Here is a 28,000-nt window from a genome sequence, read left to right as displayed (position 1 = left end):
ACAATGAGTATTCTCTCTTGGCCCACCTGAGGACCGCGTGGCGTTGAACGTGTTAAAAAGTTTACACTAAAACTGACAACTTAGTACAGACCGCTGTGCAAAAAAACCTTTCCAACTGGCCCATAAAATACAGCAAAAATGAGTTTTCTGGACGAATTAAAAAAGCGAAAAAATAAACTTAAAGTAACAGAAACTGTAGTCACAAATGCAGATGGCCAGCGATTTATAGAGAAAGGAGAAACCAAAGAAGCCATAGCACCCAATACATACGGGTTCATAGTTGACACCAAACCGGATGATATACCAGCACTTATAGCTGAGTTTCTATACATCGGTTCTCAAGATTGTACATCTAGTAGGGTCTTACAATCCTATAATATTAAAAATGTTCTCAGTCTTGGTATAAATTTGAATATAGAAGAAAATATCAATCATAAGTTTGTAGAATGTTTAGATCTACCTGAAACGGATATAAAGGCTGTTTTAAAAGAAAGTTTGCCTTTCATCAACAATGCTATAGACCGTAAAGAAAATATCCTAATACACTGCAACGCAGGCGTTTCTCGTACATCCACGGTAGCTATCGCGTATTTAATGCAGTATAAAAGTATGAATTTTGACGAAGCGTATAATTTGGTTAAAGAGATAAGGCCTGCAATTCAACCTAACGCTGGATTTAAGAGACAACTGAAGAATATGAACCCTGGGGAAGTTATTTAGTTCGTACTTAGGGTTGAACTACATCTGGCAGCACGGAACTCCACTTTCCTATGCTATCCTTTTCTGTCACTCAGAACTGTCATTTGCCAGAGCGAGATAATGCGTACGCACTAGGGTTTGCTCCCGGGAATTCTCGGTACTGAAAATACCGAGAATTCCCGGGAAATGCAAAAATTTTTAGTACCGGGAAATCTAAACTATGTCCCGGTAATTACCGGTACTGTACAAACACTTATACTGCCACGAAATTTTAATTTTTAAAACCGCGCGTGAGGCGCGCTAACGCACGCAACCAAGATAGAAGTACGTGCACGAGTCGTACGTACTCTAGAGTAATCGGTAATATTCGGCAGTTTTCGGTTAGCTCGCTGGCATCTTCTGGCCGCTCGGCCCGTTCCGCCATGCCAGTGCCGCCCCAATCTTGGTACAGCAACGATGTAGTAAGTGTTTTGTTTAAAAGTAATAGACTGGTGAGTACTTTAATATACCCTTGTTTATTTATCGTGAACTAGGTAGTTTGTTTATATTGTAGGTTATATTTTGTGCATAATAAATAACCTTATGCTTTGAATCATTCAATAAAATAAACACAGTGTGTTCACGGCTAGTTTCCTTTGGCTTTTGCATTGTTTCTTGTTATTTTTTAATGTTTTTTTTTTTTTTTTTTTTTAATTAAGATGGGTTTGCTCTTGACTTCGTTCTTCTACAAGAAGAAGAGGTCGACGTTGGAACGAGCTTACCCAGAAAATGCCTATTCACCCGTGATTTAAAGGACCCCAGGTTATAAGAGTCAGGAAACACCGACGCCGGCAGCCCATTCCATTCCTTGGCTGTGCGCATTATGAAGGATGAAGCGAAGCGCTTGGTGCGGATTAGTGGTATGTCAACCAAGTAAGGATGGTAACCCGCCGTACGTCTGGATGTCCTCAGATGGAATGGACTTGGTGGAATGAGCCGATGGAGCTCCTGTGCACACTCCCCGAAGTACAATCTGTAAAAAACCGACAGACAGGCGACTTTACGGCGGTGGTCTAGGCTATGCAGTTTGGCTTCCACCAGCTTCCTGTCGCCGATCAACCTCTTAGCACGTCGCTCAACAGAATCCAACGCAGCAAGTTGGTACTTAGCTGAGCCATCCCAAAGGTGAGAACAGTACTCCATGCAAGAAAGGACTTGTGCTTTATATAAGGTCAAAAGTTGTCCAGGTGAGAAGTACCGCTTAACCCTATTTAGGATGCCCAGTTTTTTGGCTGCAGTTTGAGCTTTGGATTCAATGGTGGTTCCAAAGTTGAGGCGAGACGTCAGCTCCATTCCAAGAAGCTCAAGACGGTCGGTGATCGGTACAGATGCACCTCGGAAAGTAGGAGTCCTGTTGAACGGACTCTTCTTAGCGGTGAACAGACACGCCTGTGTTTTTGAAGAGTTGAACGTTACCAGATTTTTGTCTCCCCATTGGGACACATGCTTCAGAATCTCATCCGTTCGTTCCACCAAATCCTCTCGAAGAGATCGAACTACTTCCGCGGTAGCTGCAGCACCGGACACATACCTCTCTAAGACAGTACTGTCATCAGCGTACCCAACAATGCCTGACATAAGCAAGTCATTGATGTGCAACAGGAAGAGAGTCGCAGAGAGGACAGACCCCTGAGGAACCCCGGCATCAATAGCGATAAGGTCAGAAGAGCCGTCGTCAATGACTACTCTTATCGATCGCTCACTCAGGAAGTCTGATATCCAGGTGCTGAAGCCAGCGGGAATGCCGTATGCTGGAAGCTTACTTAACAAGCCAGCGTGCCATACCCGGTCGAAGGCCTTTGAGATGTCCAAGGACACAGCCAGGGCCTCGCCGTGTTTCTCGATGGCCTCGCCCCAGTAGTGCGTGACGTACACTAGAAGATCACCGGTTGAACGACCTCTGCGAAAACCGTATTGGTGATCACAAAGCAGATCGTTTGTCTCTAGGTACGTCAGCAGTTTACTGTTTAGGACTCTCTCCATCACTTTGCAAATGATGGAAGTAATGGCGATCGGTCTATAGTTGGCCGGGTCGGCACGGCTACCCTTCTTAGGCACCGGTTGTACGTTAGCAAGCTTCCAGGATTTAGGCACAGTTCTTTGTTCGAGAGAAAGGCGATACAGGCGTGTCAGGACAGCAGAATGTAGAAGTAATGTGTGCGTGATCTCAATTACCAAATTTAAAGCTAAGTATATTTAGTATTTACTAGTAAGTATATTTAGTAGTAAGTTGATTAAATATTTTAAAAAGCGTTTTGGTGTTTAATTTCGTCATACTCATAAAATAATTACGAATTTAATTTTTTTTCAGTAGGTACCGAAGTTTCGAAACTTCCCGGTAATTCCCGGTACTGGATAGGCTCCAGTACCGGGAATTCGAAAATCCAGTTCAGTTCCGGTACTGCAAACCCTAGTACGCACGTGCGTATGTACAGTCATGAGTCATGAGCAATATAATGTACCCACTTTAGGACTCTGTCGCACTAACATATTTGACATTTAGAGAGACTTACAGTTCAATTTGTCAAAAAAGTTAATGTGACATGGTACCAAAGTGTATACATATTATTGCTCGTGACCGTACTTAGTGTTTTTGAGTTTAATAAATCATTAGTATTACTTATAGTAAAATTTTGTTTCAGAATAGTAATGTGGATGTACGATTAGCTGCAAAAGTCCAATCAGTTTCTTGCGAAGTAATAAATTAGCTGGTTGCACTTAAGACCTGGTTACATGTCGTTTCTGTAATAGACCAAAAAACCTACAAAAACATAAATTTTATAATTATCCAACTAATGATTCACCACTGTTTACAAATAATTCGGTGTGTTCAGTGACTGAACTTTTGCTCTTTGATTGTACATAAGATTGTAAATAAAAGAAGGCTTATACAAACAGAACTTTATTTTACTCATAAATAAGGCATCTAAGTACAAGCGCCCTGTTATTCTAAAAGCTGTCCGCTTACAACTTGTCATATCTGTAATGTTCTTTCGTCTTAAACATAAGGAGTCCTAAGGGTCCTATTGTACCAGTCAACTTTACTTTTATTTTCTTAATACTAAATACAGTGGTCAAACACTAACCCTCCTTTTACTTCGTCGGAGTCGGGTACTTAATAGGAATTCTTTGTTTCGTGTAAGAAAATATTTGCTAACATGTTTCATCTTCACACAATGTTGCCATGACGTGTGGCTCTGTCCAACCCGATAGGAAGTAAAGGCGTGAATTTATTATTGACAGAATGATACCCCCTCCGTTTGATTGAGGGGAAGCCTGTGCCCAGTAGTGGGACGTATTAGTATTTATACATCTATAATGATATTACCCTTGGTACCTTTTGCAAAGAAAAACGTCGACTTGTTTTTGCCAAAAACAAATAGGGTTAAAAGGCCATATTGAAGCAATTAATCTCAAAAAGCAATATTGCTATTTGACGTTTGTTAACATTTCACACTTAATAATATTGCTTTTCACTCGCTTCAATGTGGCGTTTTAGACCCTCTGGCCTTGGCACTAGGTGTATAATTTACTGATACAATAGGACCCCACGTAATATGGAAGCGCTGAATTATAATAATATTAAGGTACAAATTATTATGTAGCACCAATTTCATAAGTATCCGGAGACTTAAACTTAATCAACATGTATAAAATTTGATAAATATGCGTCTATCTGTACAATTGATTATTTATTATCTACACATGCTGTAAGGTCGATCTTTACATTGTAATATTCGAAATGAGTAAAGCACATTAATATTATATGCTTTTATACATATGTTTGAATTTACAACGATTTGAGAGCTAATAAAAGTAGAACTGTGAACTAGAAACTATACGAAAAACTATTTGTACTACTGTTATGTTCGTTGAACAATTTCACCGTGGCCCAGTGGATGACCGTTGGGCTCGCGATCCGGAGGTCCCGGGTTCGAATCACAATTCCAAAAATCACTTTGTGATCCTAGTTTGATTAGGAAATTACGGCTGATGACCTGGTTGTCGGAAAGTAAGATTATTCGTGCTTCTGAGAGCACGTTAAGCCATTGGTCCCGGTTACTACTTACTGATGTAAGCACGAACTCGTGACATGACGTCCCCACGTTGTGGGCCTTTGGCGGCCCCTTTGGCGAGTCAATAATAACCAGGGTTGCTGAGGTTGGTTATCCACCTTACAACCCACATGTTAGTAGAAGTGTCACAGGAAGACAACTGTACTTGTTCTTTTTTCAAAACTTATTTATTCTTAATTTAGTTCGACATCTCTAAAAAACATAGTGCCATCCTTCACTTACGATTAGTGTAAGAAAGAGACAGAGCTAATTCTAGAATTAAACTTTAAAAATGTTTAATATTAAAAAAGAAATTTTTCGACAATCCGTACCTATAAGTAGATAAACAGTTTTTCGTATACCAATAGGATAATGTCCCTAGTACATGAGAACACATAGTTTATAAAACTGTTACAACTTTGAACTGAGTGTGACTATACATAGTAATAACTAAGCACTAATATTGTCAGTAACTTATACTAAATGGACGTCACATTTCTTAAAAAATAAGTTAAAAGTTAATTAAAGCACGTTCAAAAACAGGATTTAAGAACCTGGAATTTTAAATAAGAAATTACCTATGTTCTTTTTTCGAACGAAATTAGGTCGAGTTTTCGAACGTACTGTTTAATATAAGCACCATTTCAAAAATAAGTAGCCCCTTGGGAATAGCTAAATACATCATTTTCCCTATCATGGTGGCTGTACATTCTAGAGCGAGTGCGCTCGTCTAGTCTCGGTGAGAGCTCTTGCCCGATAGGTTTATGCGGGAGGATTCAGGCGAGAACTGTCATATACACTCTCGCATTCCGCACGAGGTCTCTCGCCGAGTTTACAGCCGCCATTACACTATTAACGAGACAAACACTCAAGGGGCGGGACAATAAAGAACAAAAAGATTTGGTTAACCAATGAACACTCGATATTTGGTGACGGTACAGTTGAACGAATTACTAAAGTGCTTATTACACTACCCAATCCGTCGGGCATCGCATCGGGTGTAGGTATAAAATGTATGGCGATTCGTGGCTCCGCCCACCGATGAGCTATTGTTACACAGATCACGATGCATCGAGACCTTGAGGCATCGGGCCCGATGGACAGGATCCTGTAATAAGCGCTTTAACATACTGAGACTGTGTTCCAAAACTACAAACTACAATATCTGTCTATCTATCCGTTTATAACTAAAGAAACGGCGGACGGATTTTTTAAAACTCACTCGAATCTCATTTTCAACGATATTAGTTCTAGAAATAACTCTATCTCTTTCTTGCACTAATCGTAGGTTAAGGACGGTTAGAGCCGTCTTACTGAAATAAATTTATGTTTATATCGGCGTTAAACTTAAGCTAATAACTTTAGTTTCCTAGCTCTTAAACTAATGGCGTCCTGCACTTACACAAGTATAAGAAAGAGATAGAAATATAGTCTTGGCAAATTAAGTTTATGTCGGACATAATTGGCACCATTGTACCTGCTCCCATTTACTTCAGAACACAGTCCAAAATTACAAGTATAACTAAAAATACAAGTGTACAAAAAGAATCAGAATGGAGAATGCTTGAATATTTTTCTATGAGTAGGAATAACCCTTTTCATGAAAATAAAAATGTTTCAACCTATGGAAATCTTTCATACAGACGTAATATAATAACTAATACGCCTAAAGGCGGGAAAAAACATTTTACTTTTTTATAACGGTTTGACGCAACCGGAAAATCTGAAACTTTTTTATGTTCTCGAAAAAGGTTATTCCTACTCATAGAAAAATATTCAACTACTTCCCTTTAATTTTTTCATCCATTCTCCATTGTGCTTCAAATCGAAATGCAAATTGGCAAGTGTAAATGAAAATTATCCACGAATAATTTAGTTCTAAATCTAATGTCATTCTATAATACAACCGATACGACCAGCGATGATGCGACGGAATTCGTTTGATGGTACAAAAAAGATTTCTCTCACGCTGTTTTTTTTTTTATCAAAAGAATAGTACACGAGAACAAATAGTTTATAAAACTGTTACAACTTTGCACTGAGTACGACTATACATAGTCATAGAATAAGGAATAATACTACGTATAGAAAGGCAACTCTCCGCTCCCCACCAGCGTCTGAGCTAGGTTTACCTCACTCCTCCCTCGATCAGTTTAGACTTGAATCGTATGGTGTCAGGCGTCACACACACAGATGCGCGTGTACGATAATGTCAATGTGTAGTGTCTGTGTAAAATGAGGTTGTTTGTATGAAGTGTCTGGGGTGTGACATAGTAATAACTAAGCACTAATATTGTTGAGTGCGTTTAACCACGACCCCGCCTTAAGCAGCGATTTAAGGGGGAGTACGCACTATTCACTTGCCTTGAAAATCTCTAAACTGCATGGATCAGGGACAATGACGCAAAGAGAATTCCATTCAGTTAGCATTCCGCATAATGAAGGAGGAAGCGAATCTAGCGGTTCGAAGAGGAGGAATGTCCACATGTGGATGGAATCCATCCCTACACCGTTACGTTACGTTTACTACGTTTGATATTTAACTTAGAACATAGATTATTATATTCCTTCTGTGCAATAAAGTATTGTGTACTATATTGTCAGACAGGCAGTCGTTTCTGTGAAAAGCCAGGCGTGTTAAAAATCTTCAGGCTTGATCAGACGATTACAATTTTCAAACAAACTCCATCTGAATCAAAACTGGCCGTTTATATAATTTGAGACCACAATAATCTTCGAAATTTAAAAAGGGAATGTTAATTTTGAATCACTAGATATAGATACGCAAACGCAATATTATATTTAAGTATATGACCAGCTTTCAGTCTTCGAGCTTTTTACAAAATCTCAATAATTTGTTAGATTATTATTATAAAGGCAACTGGCGTTTAAAACCTCGGTATCGTCGCTTTATATTGAAAAAGACGTAAGCGCCTTGTTTGCAAAAAAATATATTCTGATGTTTCAACCCAGGCAAAATTTTGTAGTGTCAATTTTTACTGGGGCAATTCCTTTTCGGAGCGTCCTTGCCGCAGGGGTGGGCGCCTCTTCAGTAGCCCGGAGTGAGATGGTGGCTGACGTAGAACCCTTGCCCAGGGATACGGGTGAAGACCTCAACGGTTGCAGAGGTGGAGATGGGAGTCATCGGTACGGCAATGCAGGACGGAAGGGGCAAGTCACAGGAACTGTAACCTGGAACCTGACAGAGGGCAGCAGTAACTGTCAGTAGTATTCAGAGGCGGAGGACAGGAGTCCTAGTTAGGCTTTGAAATAGACTACTCTGGGCGCCATCCCACTCGCGTCACACAGAGTACTGCGGGGCAGAAGGCAAGAGGGAAACCACAGCCCTATTTTTCCTTAAAAAGTAGCATGGAGAATGCTACACCGACAAGAGCATGGCTCTTAAATTAGTAATGATGAGTTTCTACTTGGAATGAAAGTCTTGCAGTAGGACTGAAGCTGCCTTAAGCGCAGTTTTCACTAACACAGTTGGCTCGACCATTATAAGCGGCGATACGGCTCACCATCTATCACGTTGGTCTAACAAAAAGCTCGGTCACGTTTGGGTACTTAGTTCATCTTGCGATGGATGTACCTCTGACTACCCCAATTGTTACGTGTTGAAGTTAATCTAGCATCAGAAAGTTATTTTTCAAAAAAGCGCTTATGAGGTTTTCAATATAAAGCGACGATATAATAAATGTTAACGATTATCAAAGTTAGAAACAGTACTAAAGTGTAACATGTGCTAGGCTAACACAGAATATTCGTCGTTTTAGTGGGTGTCTCAGATCAAATAATTAGCAGTAATATATATAGGTACTTATAGGCAAAGAACGTCTACGACCCTCTGCCGAGGTTTTTCTTGCAGTTTCTTTTCCCCGGCTATACAGGTTGTGAGAAGCTGCAGTAGTTTTAGGCGGATGAGACGTTCGTTATGTAAAAAATGACGATTCAATGTGTAACTATGTTATCTATTGAATAAAGATATTTCTGAATTTGAATTTAATTCCTTTTGGTTATTTTATTAATAAAGTACTGTTTCCAACTTTTGAAATCGGTCAAATATATTATTAATATATTAATTAGATTAAGATTCGTAAGCTACGAAAATTGGCATTCTTTTTTGTTTTTCAAATTATGATTGTCATAACAAATTTAATTTAATTGATAATATTTGTATAGGTTCATTAATCATTATACAGAATTAAATTTTCAACATTAAAATATTATACCAAATATTAATTCTAGCAATCTACAAAAGGTATAGATTATAATAAGCATTTGAAATTAGTCATACATACAACCATAGATAATAAAAGTACTAAAATAAATTCATATATAATTATGAATTGTTGTAAAGTCGTCATCCAACCCATAAAGCTATTTCATTTTATACACACACGTTTAAACTAGCAACATTCATAATTCATCCAGTCATACTTATCAATGTTGCCATGTAAAACTTAAAATTGTACAAAAAACTTGATAAAACGGATACTAGGTTGAAAAATTAAATCTTAAACAAACTGTATAATTTAATTGTACTTCAAGCCAACTTATAATTATCACGTCATTATATTACAGGAACTAACCTACATTTAAAACGATATACGAAAAAACATAAATACATCAAAAATGTTAAGTTAGAAAAGTAGGCAACAATTTTAAAAACTTTCAAATGTATTAAATGTCGCTGAACATTTATACTTTGCGATAAAATAATTACTTTTATTTTAATGCTGTTATTAACATCATGAAAAATGGTGTAGACTCATCTTTTGATTTGTAATTATTATACCTACATTGAATGTTTTTCACCCATTTCCAATGTTGCCATTTCGGGCCCGCACAAACCGCTCTCTCTCTCTCTCTCTCTCTAAACTAGTGCCATCCTTCACTTACAATAGGTGAAAGAAAGAGAAAGAGCTAGTTTTAAGTTGACGGTTATCGAATCGGCACCGTTGGTGGAAATAAGCGCTAGAATTAGAGCTCTTACTTTGTTGTAACCATGTTGCACTCATTGTAAGTAATCAATACAAATTCTAAGACCACCACGGTAAGAATACTCCAGGGTTAAAAAGGCCACATTGAAGCAATTCATCTAAAAAAGCAATATCGCTCTTTGACATTTGATTGCATTGCGCACTTACTTTAAAGTGCGCAAATGTCAAACTGCAATATTGCGTTTTTAGACGGATTGCTTCAATGTGGCCTTTTAAGACCCGCACTTCTGTCAACTGGGATTACCCAAAAGCTTCATTCCATGAACAAGCCGTATAAACGCACAGCGACTTTCACAACACAAACACTTAAGGCACTGCTTATGATAAAAAAAAACCGCTAAAATCTACATGAAAAAAGTAAGTACATCAAAAACGACTAAGCTACGCGGAAATTTCCAAAACCCCGACTAACTAACTAAAGAACTAATCGACTAAAAACTGGAATGTGATTGATACTTTATCACCTTAATTTATGAGCATTTATTAAATTTATTTTGGCCTTTTAGACAACCTGTTGAGTCGAGACAGCGAAAGGACGTTTTAAAATACAATTTGAAAACAGAATAACTTCCGATTCGATCATATTGGCAGCACTGTTGCCGCCTAAAAAATGACAGCGTTCTAACAGCGATACCTCGTATCTTTCTTATTCGAGCGCCGCATTTCCACAGTTATCTCAGTCACTTAAGATTTAAATTAGATTAAACCGTCCGGCATTTCAGAGCTTTTTCGAAATACTTGAAGTTACATCAGAATTGTCGCGGGGACGGTACTTTTTTTGATTTTTGTATGGAACTGTGCTTCTACCAACATATATGATCGAAGACTATCTCAAAAACGATACAATTCTTAGAGATATATTGATCCGGCGTTTACGAATTTGTTATCTAAGTATAGATATAATTTAAATAGTTGTATATCAAGTAAAGTGAGATCTAAAGTACGCAGTCGTCGTGATAATCACTTTTGAGGCACTGGTTTTTTAAAGGCTATAAGCCTGACAAGTTAGTACTGATAAGTCATCTATATACGCAGTCACTTGTCACAATCGTATGCTTTTCAAGTATGTTTTTTAGGTTCAATGAAATAGTGTACTATTTTCGTTGACCGTTATAATTATTGTCAAATATATTTACCTTCGATTCGAATTAAGTACACAACAAAATATTTTCGAGAAGTGTTCGAGATACTTCTCTAAAAGATTTAGCTTAAAATATTTCGTTTTAAATTCATTTAAAGTCGTAAGAAACATTATATGGCCTCACTCTTAAAATTAAGTACAATTACAAAGCTGTGTTTTCACAGTTTGCAATCAAATCTATCCTTTATTTCTGTAAGGTTGCAGTTCTTTTTTACTTATCAACGATGTTTTTAGAACACTGTCGCGGTGTTACTGACGTTTAAGACTATCCGCGTAATAGGAAGTTGCTTGCAGTACGCAAGCTCGAATGTACCATTATAATTACGTCGGATTATCTCCCTAGTATTCGGGTAGCTTTAGACCTCCTATTAAGTCTTGTAGTTGATAGCAGTAAAACGCTACCAAATTCAAAAGACCAGATAAACTTCAAAAACTCTTGAGCGTAAGTCCCCTAGCTGGCAAACTGTTAGCTTTAGCGGGTACATCTCTCGCCTGGGAATGTGCCACGGCTATACTGAGGCACTGCACCCATTCCTCCGCGTTCTTACCGTCTTTGGGCTTCAGGATCAGAGTCTGGTCTCCCGTGAAGATCTCGAAGGCCTTCGGAATGTTGCGCGCCCCGCGAGATACCTTCACTGAACGGATTTGGTTTATGTCAATGCTTTCGCCGCCGCTCTGTGGAAGAGAATATAAAATGTAAATTGAAATATTTCAACAGATTTTCAAATACATATATTTTATATCGTAAACTAGTCAGTAGTCAGTGTGTAGTCTGGTCATGTAGTCATATTATCAGCCAAATATGACACGTGTATGTGTAATAGTTTTTGAATTTTGGGGGTCAAAACGGGCTCCAAATGGTTCATGTGCTGCTCGCCAGTTCTGTTACTTGCTGAACTTGACAAGCTCCCGCTTGTCTAGATGTTAGTAACAGAAAGCTTAACCTAGTATTAAACAGGAATGAAAGATGAGACAACGATAATCTTCACGGGACAGGCCCAAGTCACCGATGCCGTGGGCAGCTATGTAACTATGTGCAGTCGGACCCAGCGGTCAGCGGCCCACCAATGTGGTCATTGGTGATGTAACTTGTATTTTTAAAATCTTTGAACTTATTTTGGAACGATTCAGATTCTCAAGATAACCGTTCCGTTCCGCTCAGAATCATTCGTTCTTTTAAGTATGATACTTCGAAATTCATTAACCGTACGGAGCGTCAGTATTTGTTGGAGTTGTCATAGCAATGTCTAGCGTGGGATCCCGCTCTAGTGAAGGCGGTTCAGTAGAAATCGATATAAAGCAAGATATTCTAATGCTTCCTCCAACAACACTGCACAGCTAAAATATCCAGAAGATAGAAGAAACATTATACTCACAGATCCTTTACAAGAAAGATGCGCGCCAGACAAGGTGAAATACCTCGTCCGCCACCTTCTAAACAAGCGCCATCTTCCCTTCTTCTCCTTCAACTGTCCTTCTATAACGGGTTGCCCGTCCGCCGCGAGGAAGCCCACGGCCCTCTCAGGGTGGTTGCAGAGGAAACAACCCCAGGTCGCCTGGGTTGGTGGGACCGTCACTCCGTCCGTTCGAGTGGTGTTTAACTCGAAAACGTCGAAGAACCCCGCTGAACGAAGCTCGTTCAGGAGCATCTCTTGTTCCTGGGGAGAATAGGCTCAATAAAGTCGTAACACTAAATGTCCTTTTAAAATCCAAACCCCACTTATTAACTATTATATCATAGAATAAGGAATAATACTACGTATAGAACGGCAACTCTCCGCGCCCTAACAGCGGCTGGGCTAGGTTTAAACCCATAGGCTTTTTAAATAATATAGGCTCGCGTTTGACCACAATCTCACCTGATGGTAAGTGACGATGTTGTCCAGGGTGGATCACGCTTACCTAGCAAATGCCTATTCACTCTAGCCTTGAAGACGCCCAGATTACAACAAGTTGGAAAAACAGACGACGGCAGGCAGTTCCAATTCTTTGCAGTTCGCATCAAAAAGGAAGAGGCGAAATGCTTAGTGCGGATTGGTGGTATATCCACAACATAAGGATGGAATGCCCGCCGACGCCTAGTTGTCCATAGATGGAATGGAGTGGGTAGAATTAACTGTATCTCTTACCTTGAAGTTAGGGAAGGCGCTAGTGACCAGAGTGAGGAAGGTCTTGTTCTCACACTTGAGCGTGTCCCAGCAGTGTTTCAGACTAGCGACCGTGGGATCCCTCGAGGAGAGGGCTGACGCGTGCCGGGCCTGCAGCGCGAGGAACATCAGGTGGATCCAAACTCTCGGGGCGCGGGTCCGCATGGAGAATAAGGTCCGGGAGTAGAGGCAGTGCGGCCCACGGCGGCCGCACGCGAACTGAAGCCGGGCGAGCTTCTTTGACCGGCGTTCTGGAAGTTACGTCGATATCAGTTCTCTGTGACGGGCAACGGATTGGGCTAGTTTTCACGAAGGCCGTAATATACGATTCCGACGACCCGATTACTCTAGCCATAGAGGCGGCCAATCAGCTCGCGACACCAAACACTTCAGAACCCTAATACCGACCCCGCGTGGTCGACGATTTCCCTCACTCAGCGCTTATCGCTATCGACCCACTAGGATCGATTAATTCTTTCAAATATTCTTCTCCTCAGGCCCCGTTGGGCGTGAACCTGGGCTAATAAAATATCTGACTTATTCATTACGTTTTTCTTGAATAAAATTCATAAATAAGTTAAATAGAAAATGATTTTCGTTAGTTCTAGATCTGTCTTTACCTAGTAAACAGAATTTCATAATTTCTATTGAACCTAGTGCACGACCCAATTGTCTCACCTTCAATAGTACACTTGGCTGGCGGCGGTATCCTCAGCGAGACGTTATCCATATACGCCTTAATTTTGTCCAAATGTTTCTCACAGAAATGTTGCACTGTGTCCCGCATAGGATAAGGTTCGAACACACTTATCCTATGGTTCGAGTTGGAATTGTTATTTGAGTTGGAACTCGCATTAATCATAGTGACGCTAGTGTTGTTCGCGCGTCGGGACGTTACCGTTACCGGACCAGAGATTGAGATAGGGTTGGGATTAGGGTTGGGCCCTACGGATATGCCGGAGCCGGTCTGTGATATGATAGCCGGGCCGGAGTTGGCGGTGGAGGTGATGACTGAGACGTGACCCAGTGCTGTGTTGGAGTGCTGTATCGAGACGGATGTGATGGGTGTGAGGGCGTCGGAGGATTTGCCTGACGTGAGGGGGTTTATGGATATGGACTGAGGGGGTATGGTGGACCCTGAGATTATTGTTGGGCCGGTTGTCTGCAACAAAGTATAACACTTTAAAAATAATTCTTCATTGTGTGGATTGTGAAGTGTATTACCAATTTCAGAATAACATAAACAGCCTATATACGTCGAGAGATAATCGCCGGTTGGTCCTTACCAAACAAAGGACAGGCTCACAAAGTGATTTCGACAATGTCCCCATCGGGAATCGAACCCGAACCTCCAGATCGTGAGCCTAACGCTCTAACCACTAGACCACGGAGGCTGTCAAGACTAGCTGCTAGAAGGACTTACATTGACCAAATTGGAGATGTCCTTAGAAAAGGTTTAGTACGATCTACTCTGAACCGGCGTGCGTGTATGAAGCGATTGATGAATGTGGAGGAAGCAAGAAAAGTGTGTCGGGATCGAAGCAAATGGAATTCTATAATCTCTGCTTTGGGGTTTTTGTATGAAGTGTCCGGTGTGTGCGTCTGTACAAGTTACCGTGGAGGTGGAGGGTCCAATGAGTATGTGATGGTGGTGGTGCGGGCGGACAGGCGGGGCGCGGGCCCGCGGCGCCGCCGTGCCGGTGGACACCGTACCGCTGGACGCCTTGCCGTTCACCGCTAGTGACGTCACACAGGGAGTTAGTGACTTCGTTACGAAAAAATAATCAGGATAAAATCTGCCTATCCCTCCCATGAGGGGCGCTAAAAAAGGGCATATTACAGTGCACATGTCAAATTGCCTTTTTTAGACGAATTGCTTTAAAGTGGCCTGTTTAAACACCCCCCCCCCCCCCCGTGGCTACTGTTGAGTGTTTTTAAATTATGACAGTTCCCCATACTTTTTTAAGCAAACAAACATATTGTCCAGGTTATATTTTTACACTATAACCCTTTGCGCAGCGTTTAACATCATAGCGTTATATTTATTCCCTAAAGATCGGAAAGAAAACTTATTTTCAATCAAAACTGTTTTTTTTTTTCGGAACTCATCCTCCAGACGGGATTACTCCTCTGCTCCACATTGTATAGCAATTTATCTCGAATTTTATCTGGACAGTATGTAGAACTGTCAAAATTTAGGAACAATTTAGGAAATTCAATATTTTTGAATTTCACTTCTAATGTTCTATATTATTATACAGTTGCACTTTGAATCGTCGTTTTTTACATTAACGTACTTCTCATCCACCTATAACTACTGCAGCTTCTCACAGCCTGGGAAAAGAAGCTCCAAGAAAAACCTCCGTACAGAGCTCTCTACCTATACATTTTACTGCTAATTATTTGAACTGAAACAACCACTAAAACATAACGAACGTCTCATCCGTCTAAAACTACTGCAGCTTCTCACAACCTTAACGAGAGTTGTTACCTGCGTTAGGCGGAACCGCGTTGTTCTGTTGCGAGTTTATCTGCTGAGATGACGACAGGCGCGTCATGCTCTTATGTAGACCGCCTACTGAACCGCCTGCAAACATAAACAAATCAACGTCAAATAATATAGTTGTATACCTACGTAAAAACATGCATTTTCGTCAAAATCCCTTGAGTAAATAGATCTTGCAGGAATTTGAATAATTGCCTTGCGGAAGGGTGATTTGCAGAAAGGATGAATAGCTTTACGGAAGTGGATAATAGGGTTACGTAAGGGATGAATAGCTTTACGGAAGGGTTGAATAGCATTGCGTATAGGACGAGTAGGGATAGGAAAGGGATAAATGGCGTTACGGAAGGGTTGAATAGCGTTACGGAAGAGATGAATAGCATTACAGAAGGGATGAATAGCCTTGCGGAAGTGGATAATAGGGTTACGGAAGGTTTGAATAGCATTGCGGAAAGGACGAGTAGGGTTAGGAAAGGGATAAATAGCGTTACGGAAGGGCGAATACGGTTACAGAAGAGGCGAATACGATTACGGAAGAGGCGAATACGGTTACGGAAGGGACAAATATGGTTACGTAAAAGGCGAATACAGTTACGGAAGGGATGAATATCGTTATGAAAGGGACGAATATGGTTACGGAGAAGGCGAATACGGTTACGGAAGTGGCAAATAGGGGTACGGAAGAGGCGAATTGCGTTACGGTAGAGGCGAATACGGTTATTAAGGGACGAATAGAGTTACGGAAAGGGGAGACGTTACAGACTAGACTCTCACCAGCAACATTGAGCCGGGTCATGCTCCTGTGAGAATTAGGGCCGGGATGCAACCTCCCAGTACTCCTTGAGTCTCCCAGTTTCGCCCGGCGTGTGTATCCAGCTACTGGTGGTGATGTTACTGGTGGCTGTGACGTCACGGGCGGCGGTAACGTCACGGGCGGCGCGGGGGTGGGTCCGCCTAACTTCACGATGGTGACCCCGCCCGATGTGCGGTTGACTTCACTCGATATCGTTGACTTTGGACGCGTGCTGTAATAATACAACAATTTTGTGAATAGGACCTTAGAAATCAGAATCATTTATTCAACGTAATTATCATGGATAAACTTGTTGAAGGTCAATGTAACTATTTTAATATACGACATTTCGCAAGCTGTTATGGCTGAGGAGAAGAAATGACAAGAAACTGCAACAGCAACACATCTTTTAAATCAATGAGGGTATACATTACAAGTTATTTAATAACTTATTTTTTAAATGGTGGGTAACGAATATCAAATCGTTAAACCCGAATGTTCCAGGCTCTTTTTTTGCAAAAGCGCCTTAGGGCTAAGTTAATATTTGTTACAACGTAAAACAACCAGTGCCTTCTGCTTAAACTTTTTCAGCATAAAGTTCCGGGCTTGTGCATAGCCCTGAGAATGAACATAGCACCTAAACATTCACATACCTGTTCTTAGCCCGAACAGCGGTAAGCACCTTGTCAGTGAACAAGGCCGGGAAGGCACTGCAGAGCGACGTGGCTTCCCGCATGAGAGCCGCGTGCGTGCTGCGGTCCGCTGTTGATAGACTCTCTAGCACGAAGTTCAGGGCTTCTTGTGCACGCTCCTGAGAAAACAAGAAAAAACCACATCAGGAATTTCAGGTAGTAGTCACAGCCTAAAGGCCCCTAAATTACCATAAAATGAACAAGGTTTTCTATGGTAAAATAAAATTAAGCAAGTAAGTCGATAAAAAATAAAAACCAACCTACCTATCTGTCTGTAATTGCTCGTGTAATGTGTGTCTTTTGCGTGCAATAAAACGTTGCCTACTGTATTGCATAAAAAACAAATTGCAACCTGGCGTACGGCGCTCAGAGTTTACACAGAGAGACCATAGACAAACTATATAATAATTTGCTGATTGTACCCAAGTGTCGCGACTATAACCCGAGCGAATTAAGTAAGTACCTTACGTCTTGGGAATTGCTAACCTGTAATGGTCACTCACCCTGCCAGTATACCCGAGTTGTGTTAGTACAGTGGCCACAAGAGCCACGGCCTGCGGCGAGGCGTGGGGCTGCCGGGACGCGCGTTTCACTGTGACAGAGTGCTCCAGCACTAGCGTCACTCGGGTTCGAGACAGGCAGACTATCAGCTGTGGAACAGATAATACTTATACATTTAAGTTTGCCAATAAACAAAAAAACAATAGCGTAGTCAAATCAGTTACTTTTTACTAAACGTCAAAACACGTAATTACTATTGAATTTGTATGAAAAAGCAAACTCGTCATAGAAAAACGTAACAAAATGTCGGATTTATTATAACGTTTTTCTTGATTAAATTTCATCATCATCAGCCCATTAACGTCCCCACTGCTGGGGCACGGGCCTTCCCTATGGATGGATAGGGAGATCGGGCCTTAAACCATAACGCGGGCCCAGTGCGGATTGATGGTTATTAACGACTGCTAATGTAGCCGGGACCAACGGCTTAACGTGCCTTCCGAAGCACGGAGGAGCTCGAGATGAAACTTTTTTTTTTATGGTCACCCATCCTATGACCGGCCTTTGCGAAAGTTGCTTAACTTCAACAATCGCAGACCGAGCGCGTTTACCGCTGCGTCACCGAGCTCCTCGTTAATTTCTATTAAATTTCATAAATAAGTTAAATAGAAAAAAGAAAATGTTTTTCGCATGGATAGGAGGACCCGGCGGTGTAATGGTTAACACGCTCGTCCCGGCTTGACAAGAGCTGTGTGTTCAAGTCCCGCCCGAGTCAGAATTCCTTCGATTTAATTTTCTCTTATTATAAGGTTAATGTATTTAGAATAGTGATTATATTCTATTTGATTTAGAAGATAGAAATGCATGAGTATAACCGCCTGCGAACTAATTAAAACGCAGCCAAATTACCTACTGAAATGATAGTCAATATTTTCTTGTTTTTTTAAGCATGTCTAAGGCCGTTTGCCATGGTTTTTCTTGCAGTAGTTTCAGGCGGATGGGACGTAAGACAAAGAATTTATTAAAGCACATAATAACGGGTTCTTACCGCGTTTAAAATAGGGATCTGAGACTCCCGATATTTCGACACTGTTGCAAGAGCCATGATCACGGGATGACTGACTGTCATATCCCTATTTTAAACGCGTTATTCTGTGTTTTAATTATGATAATAACCGCGTAAACTTAAAACAATGTATAAAGAATATATTTGTGTAAAGATTGACGATTTAAAATGTAACTTTGGTACATTTGTTAACTTTGTTACATTTTAAATGTACAAATATATTTTGAGTATGAAAGGAACTGGTATTTACCTGTAGTATGTCAACGCACATGCAGCCAGGGTCGGATTGGGGCGCGGTATTGGGACACAGGTACGACAGCAGCTGCGGGACACAGGTCTTCAGCGCCTCGGGCCTCCGTACAGCGATTTGCTCAAACAAAGCGAAGAGAGAATTCTTCTCAACTTGCTCGGCGTGAGGAAGAAGAGAGACGAGGGCCGTCGTGTGGCCCTCCAGAGGTTCAGGGCACACCTCGTATAAGTTCGTCAAGATCCGGCAGAGAGGATAGTTACCTGGAAAGGCAGATAAATTACGATTTTTCTTGTAAATCATTCAAAGCGAAGGTTGATGGTAGGGCTGGCAGAGGAAGACCTAGAAGGACGTACATTTACCATTATTAAGTAATTTCATTACCTAAGTTTATGATAATTAATGTTAAGTATGCCGAATAAATATTTTTTCTTTCTTTTCTTTCTTACTTTTTCTTACCAAATTGGAGATGTCCTTAGAAAAAGTTCAGTACGATCTACTCTGAACTGGCGTGCATGAAACGATTGATGAATGTCTAGGAAGCAAGAGAAGTGTGTCAGGATCGAAGCAAATTTCATCAGTCATCACGTGATCATGGTACTTGCAACAGTTGAAATATCGGGAGTCTCATATCCCTGATTTTAACGCGGTAAGAACCCGGTATTGGTCCCGATTCCTGCGGACACCTCCAGAAATCAGAAATCAGAATCATTTATTCAACGTAATTATCATGGATAAACTTGTTGAAGGTCAATGTAACATTTTTGAATTTACGTCATTTCGCAAGGTGTTATGGCTGAGGAGAAGAAATGACAAGAAACTGCAACAGCAACACATCTTTTAAAAACCAATGAGGATATACATTACAAGTTATTTAATAACTAGAGGAACACATTCAATACCAGACATTTTTATCATTTAGGTAGTCATTAATCTTATAATAAGCTTTTTTACATAAAGTAAGCTTCACGTGAGCTTTAAATTTATTTTCTGACAAATTTAAAATATTATCTGGTATTTTATTGTAAAAACGTATACATAACCCCAAAAAAGATGAATTTAATTTACTTAATCTAGAATTTTGAATAGCAATTTTATGTTTATTTCTTGTATTGTAAGTATGCCTTTCACAGTTTCTCGGAAGGAGAGATAAGTTTTTACGTACATACATAATGTTTTCATATATATATTGACTTGCGACCGTCAGTATATTTATTTCTTTAAACAGCTCCCTCAAAGAGTCCCGACAACGCAGCTTATAAATAGCGCGAACTGCTCTTTTTTGAATGATGAAAATAGTTTCTACATCAGCGGCTCGACCCCACAGCAAAATACCGTAAGACATTATGCTGTGGAAGTAGCTGAAGTAGACAAGTCTAGCAGTGGGTACATCTGTGAGTTGTCGGATCCTTCTGACGGCATATGCTGCTGAACTTAGCTTGCCCGCTAGTGATACAATATGTGGGCCCCATTGAAGTTTTGAATCTACAGTAATTCCTAAGAAAACTGTGTGTTCAACAAAATCTAGTTTCTCGTCGTTAATTTTAATGTTATTATTTACTTTCTTTACGTTTGGTAGAACAAATTTAATACACTTCGTTTTCTTAGCATTTAGAACTAGGTTATTTACTGTAAACCAACTTAGAACCTGCGACACAGCGCTGTTTGCTTCGTCAAATTCCTCTAACTTTCTGTCGATTTTAAATATAAGAGAAGTGTCATCCGCGAACAGCACAATGTCAGCTTGGTTCTGTACTACATAAGGTAAATCATTTATGTACACTAAAAAAAGAAACGGACCCAAAATGGATCCTTGAGGAACTCCCATTTGAACATGAGAGCCCGAAGAAGTTGTACTATTGATTTGTACCTTTTGTATCCTACCACCTAGATATGAATTTAACAAACTGAGAGCTCCATTATTTAGTCCATAGTGCCTCAATTTCAAAAGCAAGGTCTCGTGATCCACGCAGTCGAACGCCTTAGACAAGTCACAGAATACTCCTACGGCATTTTGCGACTTCTCCCAAGCATCGAAAATGTGTCGAACAAATGTCACACTCGCGTCTGTTGTAGACCGACCCTTAGTAAAACCAAACTGCTGGCTGTGGAGTAAGTTATTTAAATTAAAATGACATAGCAGTTGGTCGAGAATAATTTTCTCGAAAATTTTACTAAGTACTGGTAGAATAGAAACCGGTCTATAATTCGTGGGGTCTGATTTTGTGCCCGATTTAAAAAGAGGTATAACTTTACTGATTTTCATTAAATTTGGAAAAGTGCCATTTTCAACACTCATATTAAAAATGTAAGCTAGATATGGTGCTAATATATCAATAACAGAGCTCATCAATTTGACAGACAATCCCCATAAATCTTTCGAGGTTTTAAGTTTCAGCTGTTTGAATACTTTAACAATACTACTCGGATCAACGCGTTTAAAATCAAATAATTCAGTGCAAGCAGTAACATTACTTTTTAATAATATATCAGCTTGAACAGGAGAGGACCTGAGAGATTCTGTAGTTTTTACAGGGATGTTCGTGAAGAATTTATCAAAAACTTCAGCTACATCTTTATCTTGTTTTACTAACCCAGTGCCCGATTCTATATTGTATTCTAATTCACGCGGTTTAGAAGCCTTTGTTTCACTATTTATTACTTGCCAAACTGCCTTTATTTTATTATCCGCGGTCTTTATTTTACTACTAATATGCATCTGTTTGGCTGTATAACACACTCTTCGAAATATTTTAGAATAATTTTTGACGTAGCTTTTGAAACTATCAGCGTGTGTATACGTTTTTTCCTCATATAAAGAATAAAGAGTATTTCTACTTTTGCGAATGCCTACGGTAGCCCAGTCACTGAACTTGAATGATTGACTGTTGGTAACTACCTTTTGAGGAAAATTATTTTCAAATTCTTTATGGATAATAGTGAAGAAATCCCTGTAAAAATCGTCAGGATTGTCTGTATCAAAGTTTGGACAAGGTAAGTTACTAATAAGACTATTTCGATATTTCTCTATCCGATTATCAGTGATGGGTCGAGTACTAAATTTAATTTTTTGCACATTTTTAAGTACTGGAAAACTAACCAACTGCCCACTGTGATCAGACTTAAAACAGTTAAGGATACTGTTATCTTGGAAATCACAATTGCAAAAAATGTTATCTAAACATGAGGCAGTTGTTTCTGTAATTCTAGTTGGCTCCATAAATATATTAACAAGGTTAAAAGATGTAAACAAACTTAGAAATCTAGTTGTAATTGAATCTACTTCATATAAATCAACGTTAAAATCTCCACACACTATAATGGATTTATTACTTTTGGATATGACCTTCAGTACATTTTCCATCACTGATTCAAAAACTGTGAAGTTAGCACTGTATGGGGGTCTGTATACGGCCACAACAATATGTTTCTCTGTTTCTATACATGAAATCTCCATAGTGCCCTCTATCGAAAGTCCAGTAATATCTTTGCGTTCTTTATATTTTAAACTATTTCTGATAAAAATAAGGGAGCCACCACGTATTTTGATCTTTCGACAGAAAGCGCTAGCCAAATGATAATTTTCAAAACCGAATAACAATTCATAATCCTTAAACCAATGCTCAGTAATACATAAAATGTCAATAAAAAATGTCTCTAAAAATAATTCTATGTCCAATTCTTTGCCAGAGAAGCCTTGAATATTTTGGTGAACTAGTTTTAATATTCCAAGCTTCTCTTTTGTCTTATTGTCTAGTTTAAAGATGAAGTACCATTCGTGGTACATGGCTGACTACCGTCAATAAAAGGTTTTGTACTGTAGAAGACAGTACAGTCAATAAGTTTACTGCCTGGTCTGGCAGAAATGTCTGTAATATAAAAAACTAGTACTGAACATATAATTTTTTTAAAGTACTTAGATAGATATATTCTATCTGTCGTTATTAAACAATTTTGAATAAACTTATTCAAATCTAAATAAATAATATTACTGTGATGACAGGTTCTGTTGTAAAGGTGTTGGTTGAGAGAAAATATATAATTATTTTCCTCACTAGCTAATGAATTTGAGTATGGAAACGAACAAATAATTAAGTTTCCACACTCAACAGTCATTAGCGACCTATGATACTTAGATAACTGCTGTTTTGTGAGCCCTGTACTATTGCCTACTAAAAGAATAACGGTAGTGTTCGCATCATATTTACACTGGAATAGTTTTGTGATGATTTGTGAATATGACGCGCCAGGCATGCACACATTAATAATGTCATGATCAAAAGAGTTTTTTAAAAGTGGTCCTAAACCTATGCCTATATCGTCCGAGAACACAACAGTCTTTTTCGTTAGACGCGGGACAAAGTCTTTCTGGGGCGCGACGTTGTCCGGCAATGCGGTCGCGACCTTTCCGGGCCCTCGCAGCGCCCCACCTGGCGGCGCAGCGGGCGGGGGCGCCGCAGGCGCTTGCGCCGCGGACGGCGGCACTGCCGCTGACGCCCCGCGCCTCGAGGCTCCGCGGACTCTGACCCTCCGCGGCTCGGCTCCCGGCGGCACATCACCGGCCGGCGCGACACTCGGCAGCGCGGCACACGGCGGCTCGTTGTTGGGCGGTGCGGTGTCGCACATCACTGCGGACAGCGGCGCACCGTCGGGGAGCACGGCACCGCGTTTCGCAGCTCTTCGCGGTGTGGCCCTTGCCGGCGCAGCACTAGGCAACGCGGCAATAGGCGGCGCGGCTCTGCGTGTCGCAACCCTACGCGATGTGGCCCTTGCCGGCGCAGCACTAGGCGACGCGGCACTGGGCGGCGCGGCTCTGCGTGTCGCAGCCCTACGCGATGCAGTCCTGGCCGGCGCAGCAATAGGCGACGCGGCGATGGGCGGTGCGGCTCTGCGTGTTGCAGCCCTGCGCGATGCAGCCCTGGCCGGCGCAGCAATAGGCGACGCAGCACTGGGCGGCGCGGCTCTGCGTCTCGCAGCCCTACGGGGCGCGGTACCTCGCGGAGCGGTCTCGCGCAGCGTGGTACATGTTCGTGTGCGTGGTACGTGGTACATGTGCTCCTAATTTTACTTTAAGTTATACCTGTCATTTTTTTATCCGCCGAAAAGGAAAGGGACGGATTATTGACAGCTCTTAATTTTAGGAAGAATGAGTAATGAATAACTCGGGCGAAACAAAAAGGTATCTCGCTGGTATGCAAACCGTTTGACGTGTGCTGTCAACTTAATTCTGTCGGGTTATTAGCCAATGCAAAATTTTTATATGGTTATTTTAGATTTGTGCTTACAATTGACGTGTGTTCCGTAAATTTTATGCTTGTCGATTATCTGTCCCTTTCCTTTTCGGCGGATAAGAAAATGACAGATATAACTTATAATAAAATTAGATGGTGTGAAAAGGAATTAGCACCAATATGTGTTTAAATTTTAAATTATAATAACAATGTGAACAACTTTTAATAATGACACATTGCTTCATACCTTCAGTATGGACTTACGGCATTCAGTTGTGGGGTGCTGCAAAAACATCAAATATGAAAATACTACAACGCTTCCAAAACGGAGTGCTCAAATCAATAGCGCGAGCACCTTGGTTCACTCGCATGGACGAACTTCACGAGTACCTTGGAATGAGGACAGTTAAGCAAGAAATTGCCACCACTACAAGGCTTTACAGAGATCGAATTACTCATCACCAAAACAAACTGGCCCGGAGTTTAAGTGACAACCACTATATGAGACGCCTCAAAAAGACACACATATGGAATAACATACAGTAGCACCTTAATAAAGGCAGCCTTCTAATGAGGGGGCCTGTCCTGCATGTTAATAAAACCAAACCATCAAAACTGCTTATGGTCAGTCGACCGATCGCATGTTTGGGCACAAAAATGAAAAAAAAAAAATTCATACCTGACATAATAGAGTCCATGATAGTATGCACATGTGGTTTCAACAGCGCAGCGTGATGTAGTGCAGCTAGAGACAGGTAACGTGCCATGTGTCGTGATATCTCCCGGTTGCCCTTGTGAAGGAACTGCACGGCCACCGGCAGGAACAACTCCATCACACTCTTGTTACCGTAGTTCTCTTTGTCTGATTGTACTGGGAACGATACCTGGAATGAAAGTGGATGAAAAAAGGTTAATATAAGCTTAGTGATTATCTAGAAGAATGATGGGATTAACTGTCTGGGAACTGATATTAGGCAACCAAATTACTAAATTGTATAACAGATTTTAAAAAAAAAAACGAATTTCTAGTGCCCTTTGCAGAGGTTTTCTTGCAGCTTCTTTTAGCCGGCTATACGGGTTGAGAGAAGCTGCAGTAGTTTCAGGCGGATGAGACGTTCGTTATGTAAAAAATGACGATTCAAAATGTAACTATGTACCTACTGAATAATGATATTTTTGAATTTAGACTTTGAATTTGATGTTTCTTGAGGGCACTACTTAAGTAACATAAATACTAATAATATATTTTAAGTCCTACATCTGTAGAAATCCTACACTTAGGACAACTTGTAGCAGTCTGCAATACTCCACATGCAGGCCTCTCAACAATGGGCGGGCATGCCTAACACGCCATTAACAAAAACCTGTATAACAAAAAACTATTTATAAATAAAAAAAATAATAATGAAACAAAAAACAATTGCTAATGGAATTCCATAGTCTCTGCTAACCCCGGTAGGAAATCGGCGTGATATTATGTATTTTGATGTAAAAAGCTGTTTACTGTCGTAAGACTAATCGCTTGATGGAAAAGAGAAAAAAAAAAGGATGTATAGGAAACAAGAGAGGTATATCAGGATTGAAGCAAATTATTTTATGCTTACCCCAGTGAGAAATAGGCGTGAGTTTATATATGTATGTAAAACTTAATTACGCAAAAGCATCTATGAGGTCCACATGATCAAAACCTCATTATAAAATAAGTTATAAAAAGTTAGATGATATTCATAGCGGACCAAATGTAGGTAAGAGAATGATGTTTGTTTATGTTTGTATTTTGTAATACATTTAGCCAAAAGCTTCCTGCAGCTAAATGAAAACCATTGATTAAAATGTAAAAAAAATCCATATTAAGTAAACAAAATCTTTAGATAGAGTAAAATTTAAAAATAAAACATATGTATAATTTCAGCATTTCAATAATTTTAATGGCTGGAAGAATGGAGAAAAATGGGGGAGGCCTTTGCCCGAAGGCACACAGATTCGGTTATCGTAGATTAAAGAAAATCGTTAAAATGTAACTTCTATGTCTGATATAAGGCTATAAATAATTAAATAAATTAATGTATAATTTACCAGAACTATGCAAGCAATGATGTCAGACGCGATCTTTGCATGTGGTGGGTCGTCATCTCTCAAATGCCCCAATGGCATCAGATTATGATGAAGACAGGATTCAAGTAATGACACCAGAGTTCCACAGTACTTGTCCAATGTTCCCGTTTCCTTGATACACGATGTCACTCTTGTTACACATATTTCTATGAGTGCCTGATCACGATCGTTACGAGTATAGTCCGGACGTGATGAAATCTCCGTTATCTGCTTGAGCTGAAAGTGAAAAATAACTTTATCAATGATGCATCCATTTTATCATTATTATCAATATTTTATGATAAATGTTTTGGACATTTATGAATGTAAGATCTGATTGAGATATATTATGTCTTAAGATATGATTGGAATGTACAGGGTTGTAATATTTGAGTTTTGTGAAGATTTGAATATGTATGAATGTTGTAAAATAAGAGTTCAGTGTTAATCCTACAATAGGCTATTTGGCAACATAGTAAATGAGATACTTTTTACGAAACATCAAAATATATTTTTTTATATATGGATATACTGGCCTGTAACTTCATCAGTAAAAGCAGTTAAGTCATACTTATTCTCACTTAATTCATAATTAAATTTCGAAAATAAGTCAAAATGAAAACTGAGATTGATTTTTGATCATGTTAGACTAGATTATATTTCTAGATTAGCATTTTATATTTTTTTTTTTGACCCAGACAAATACCTTATTATGAATTTTACAATAACTGACATTCATTCAACAATCTAGTGAACTTTTAATATATTATAAATCAAAGAAAATCTTTATTATTTATAACCATAAAACCAGAACTTAATCAAAGCTACCTCTCAATTCAATATTCTATTTCATATTTTATCTTCTGATATGTCAACATAAACAAAGCCAAATCATTTTTATTATAAAAACAGCCTCTGTTATATTGACTTAGCATAAGGTGTGTCTCAGAATCTATACATACTTAATATATAATACTTATAGTTTAGTCTAGGTCAGCCACATCTATGTCTACTTGCATAATAACTTTCAAACCGAGTTTTATTATGCACCAGGAAGTTAATTTTATATGTACATAGGATTTATAGAATACGACTATATTATACTGACTCTATCATGCGACTACTTCTGGTCTTTATCATGAGGAAAACTTCAACGTCAACATTGTTTTATAAATAGAAGTCACCTCCTCAAGGAAAATACATAAACATTCTTATAAGCAAATAATTATATGCAAAGTTTATTCATCTTAACATTCTCGGAAAATACAGGTCAATGATGGTCAGTAAAAAAGACGGTAGTTGACCAGGATACGTAAAGGGGAGCAGACTCACCACATCATTGAGGTCATCTACGATGTCCGCGTCAGGGATTGCGAATAGGTCCCCGGCGCGCGTCAGGTCTCGTTCCGTCAGCACGTGCTTCAGAAGCTCGTGCATCTTGCTACTCCTCACGACTCCACAACCATCACACACCAAAAACACCGACACATCAACACAACTCTCCACTAACTATACATTGCGATACCACCTCCTGACCGCAAAACCAATCATAATCTAACCCCCGCGTGACAGACAAACCATTTTACATAAAAAACCGCAACAACTAAGCTTTCTATTATAGTTAAAATAAAATAAATTGAGCGAGAAATCTCTGCGATAAACATGCAAAGTGGGTTTCGGGTTTCGTTCTGAAATATTATTAAGAGATGTCAATGAACTCTCAATATTTATTTTATTACTTTATTTTGTGTTTCATCTTGAGCTTTTCTAATTAATGAATATTCTT

General features: G+C 39.7%; 2 protein-coding genes across 2 annotated transcripts; one reads left to right on the top strand and one right to left on the bottom strand.

Annotated features, from left to right (window-relative positions):
* The first annotated feature begins 134 nt into the window (after nt 1-134).
* LOC126367391 (probable dual specificity protein phosphatase DDB_G0283417) lies at nt 135-3,638 on the top strand. The gene has a single exon (XM_050010897.1). It carries the CDS (start codon nt 139-141, stop codon nt 718-720), a length of 582 nt encoding a protein of 193 aa, XP_049866854.1. The 5' UTR covers nt 135-138; the 3' UTR covers nt 721-3,638.
* On the bottom strand, nt 3,625-27,888 carry LOC126367303 (protein melted). The gene is made up of 13 exons (XM_050010758.1): nt 27,547-27,888; nt 26,197-26,451; nt 24,800-25,004; nt 18,893-19,152; nt 17,579-17,725; nt 17,037-17,194; nt 16,365-16,615; nt 15,579-15,674; nt 14,703-14,824; nt 13,766-14,249; nt 13,070-13,338; nt 12,317-12,598; nt 3,625-11,615 (listed from the first exon to the last, which is right to left on the bottom strand). Exons 1-13 carry the CDS (start codon nt 27,649-27,651, stop codon nt 11,367-11,369), a joined length of 2,883 nt encoding a protein of 960 aa, XP_049866715.1. The 5' UTR covers nt 27,652-27,888; the 3' UTR covers nt 3,625-11,366.
* Nucleotides 27,889-28,000: the final 112 nt, after the last annotated feature.

The sequence above is a fragment of the Pectinophora gossypiella genome, chromosome 6 (genome assembly GCF_024362695.1).
Source record: "Pectinophora gossypiella chromosome 6, ilPecGoss1.1, whole genome shotgun sequence".
In the NCBI taxonomy this organism is placed as follows: domain Eukaryota; kingdom Metazoa; phylum Arthropoda; class Insecta; order Lepidoptera; family Gelechiidae; genus Pectinophora; species Pectinophora gossypiella.
The sequence above is the reverse complement of the archived record's forward strand: the minus strand, read 5'-3'. Positions and strand labels throughout refer to the sequence as shown.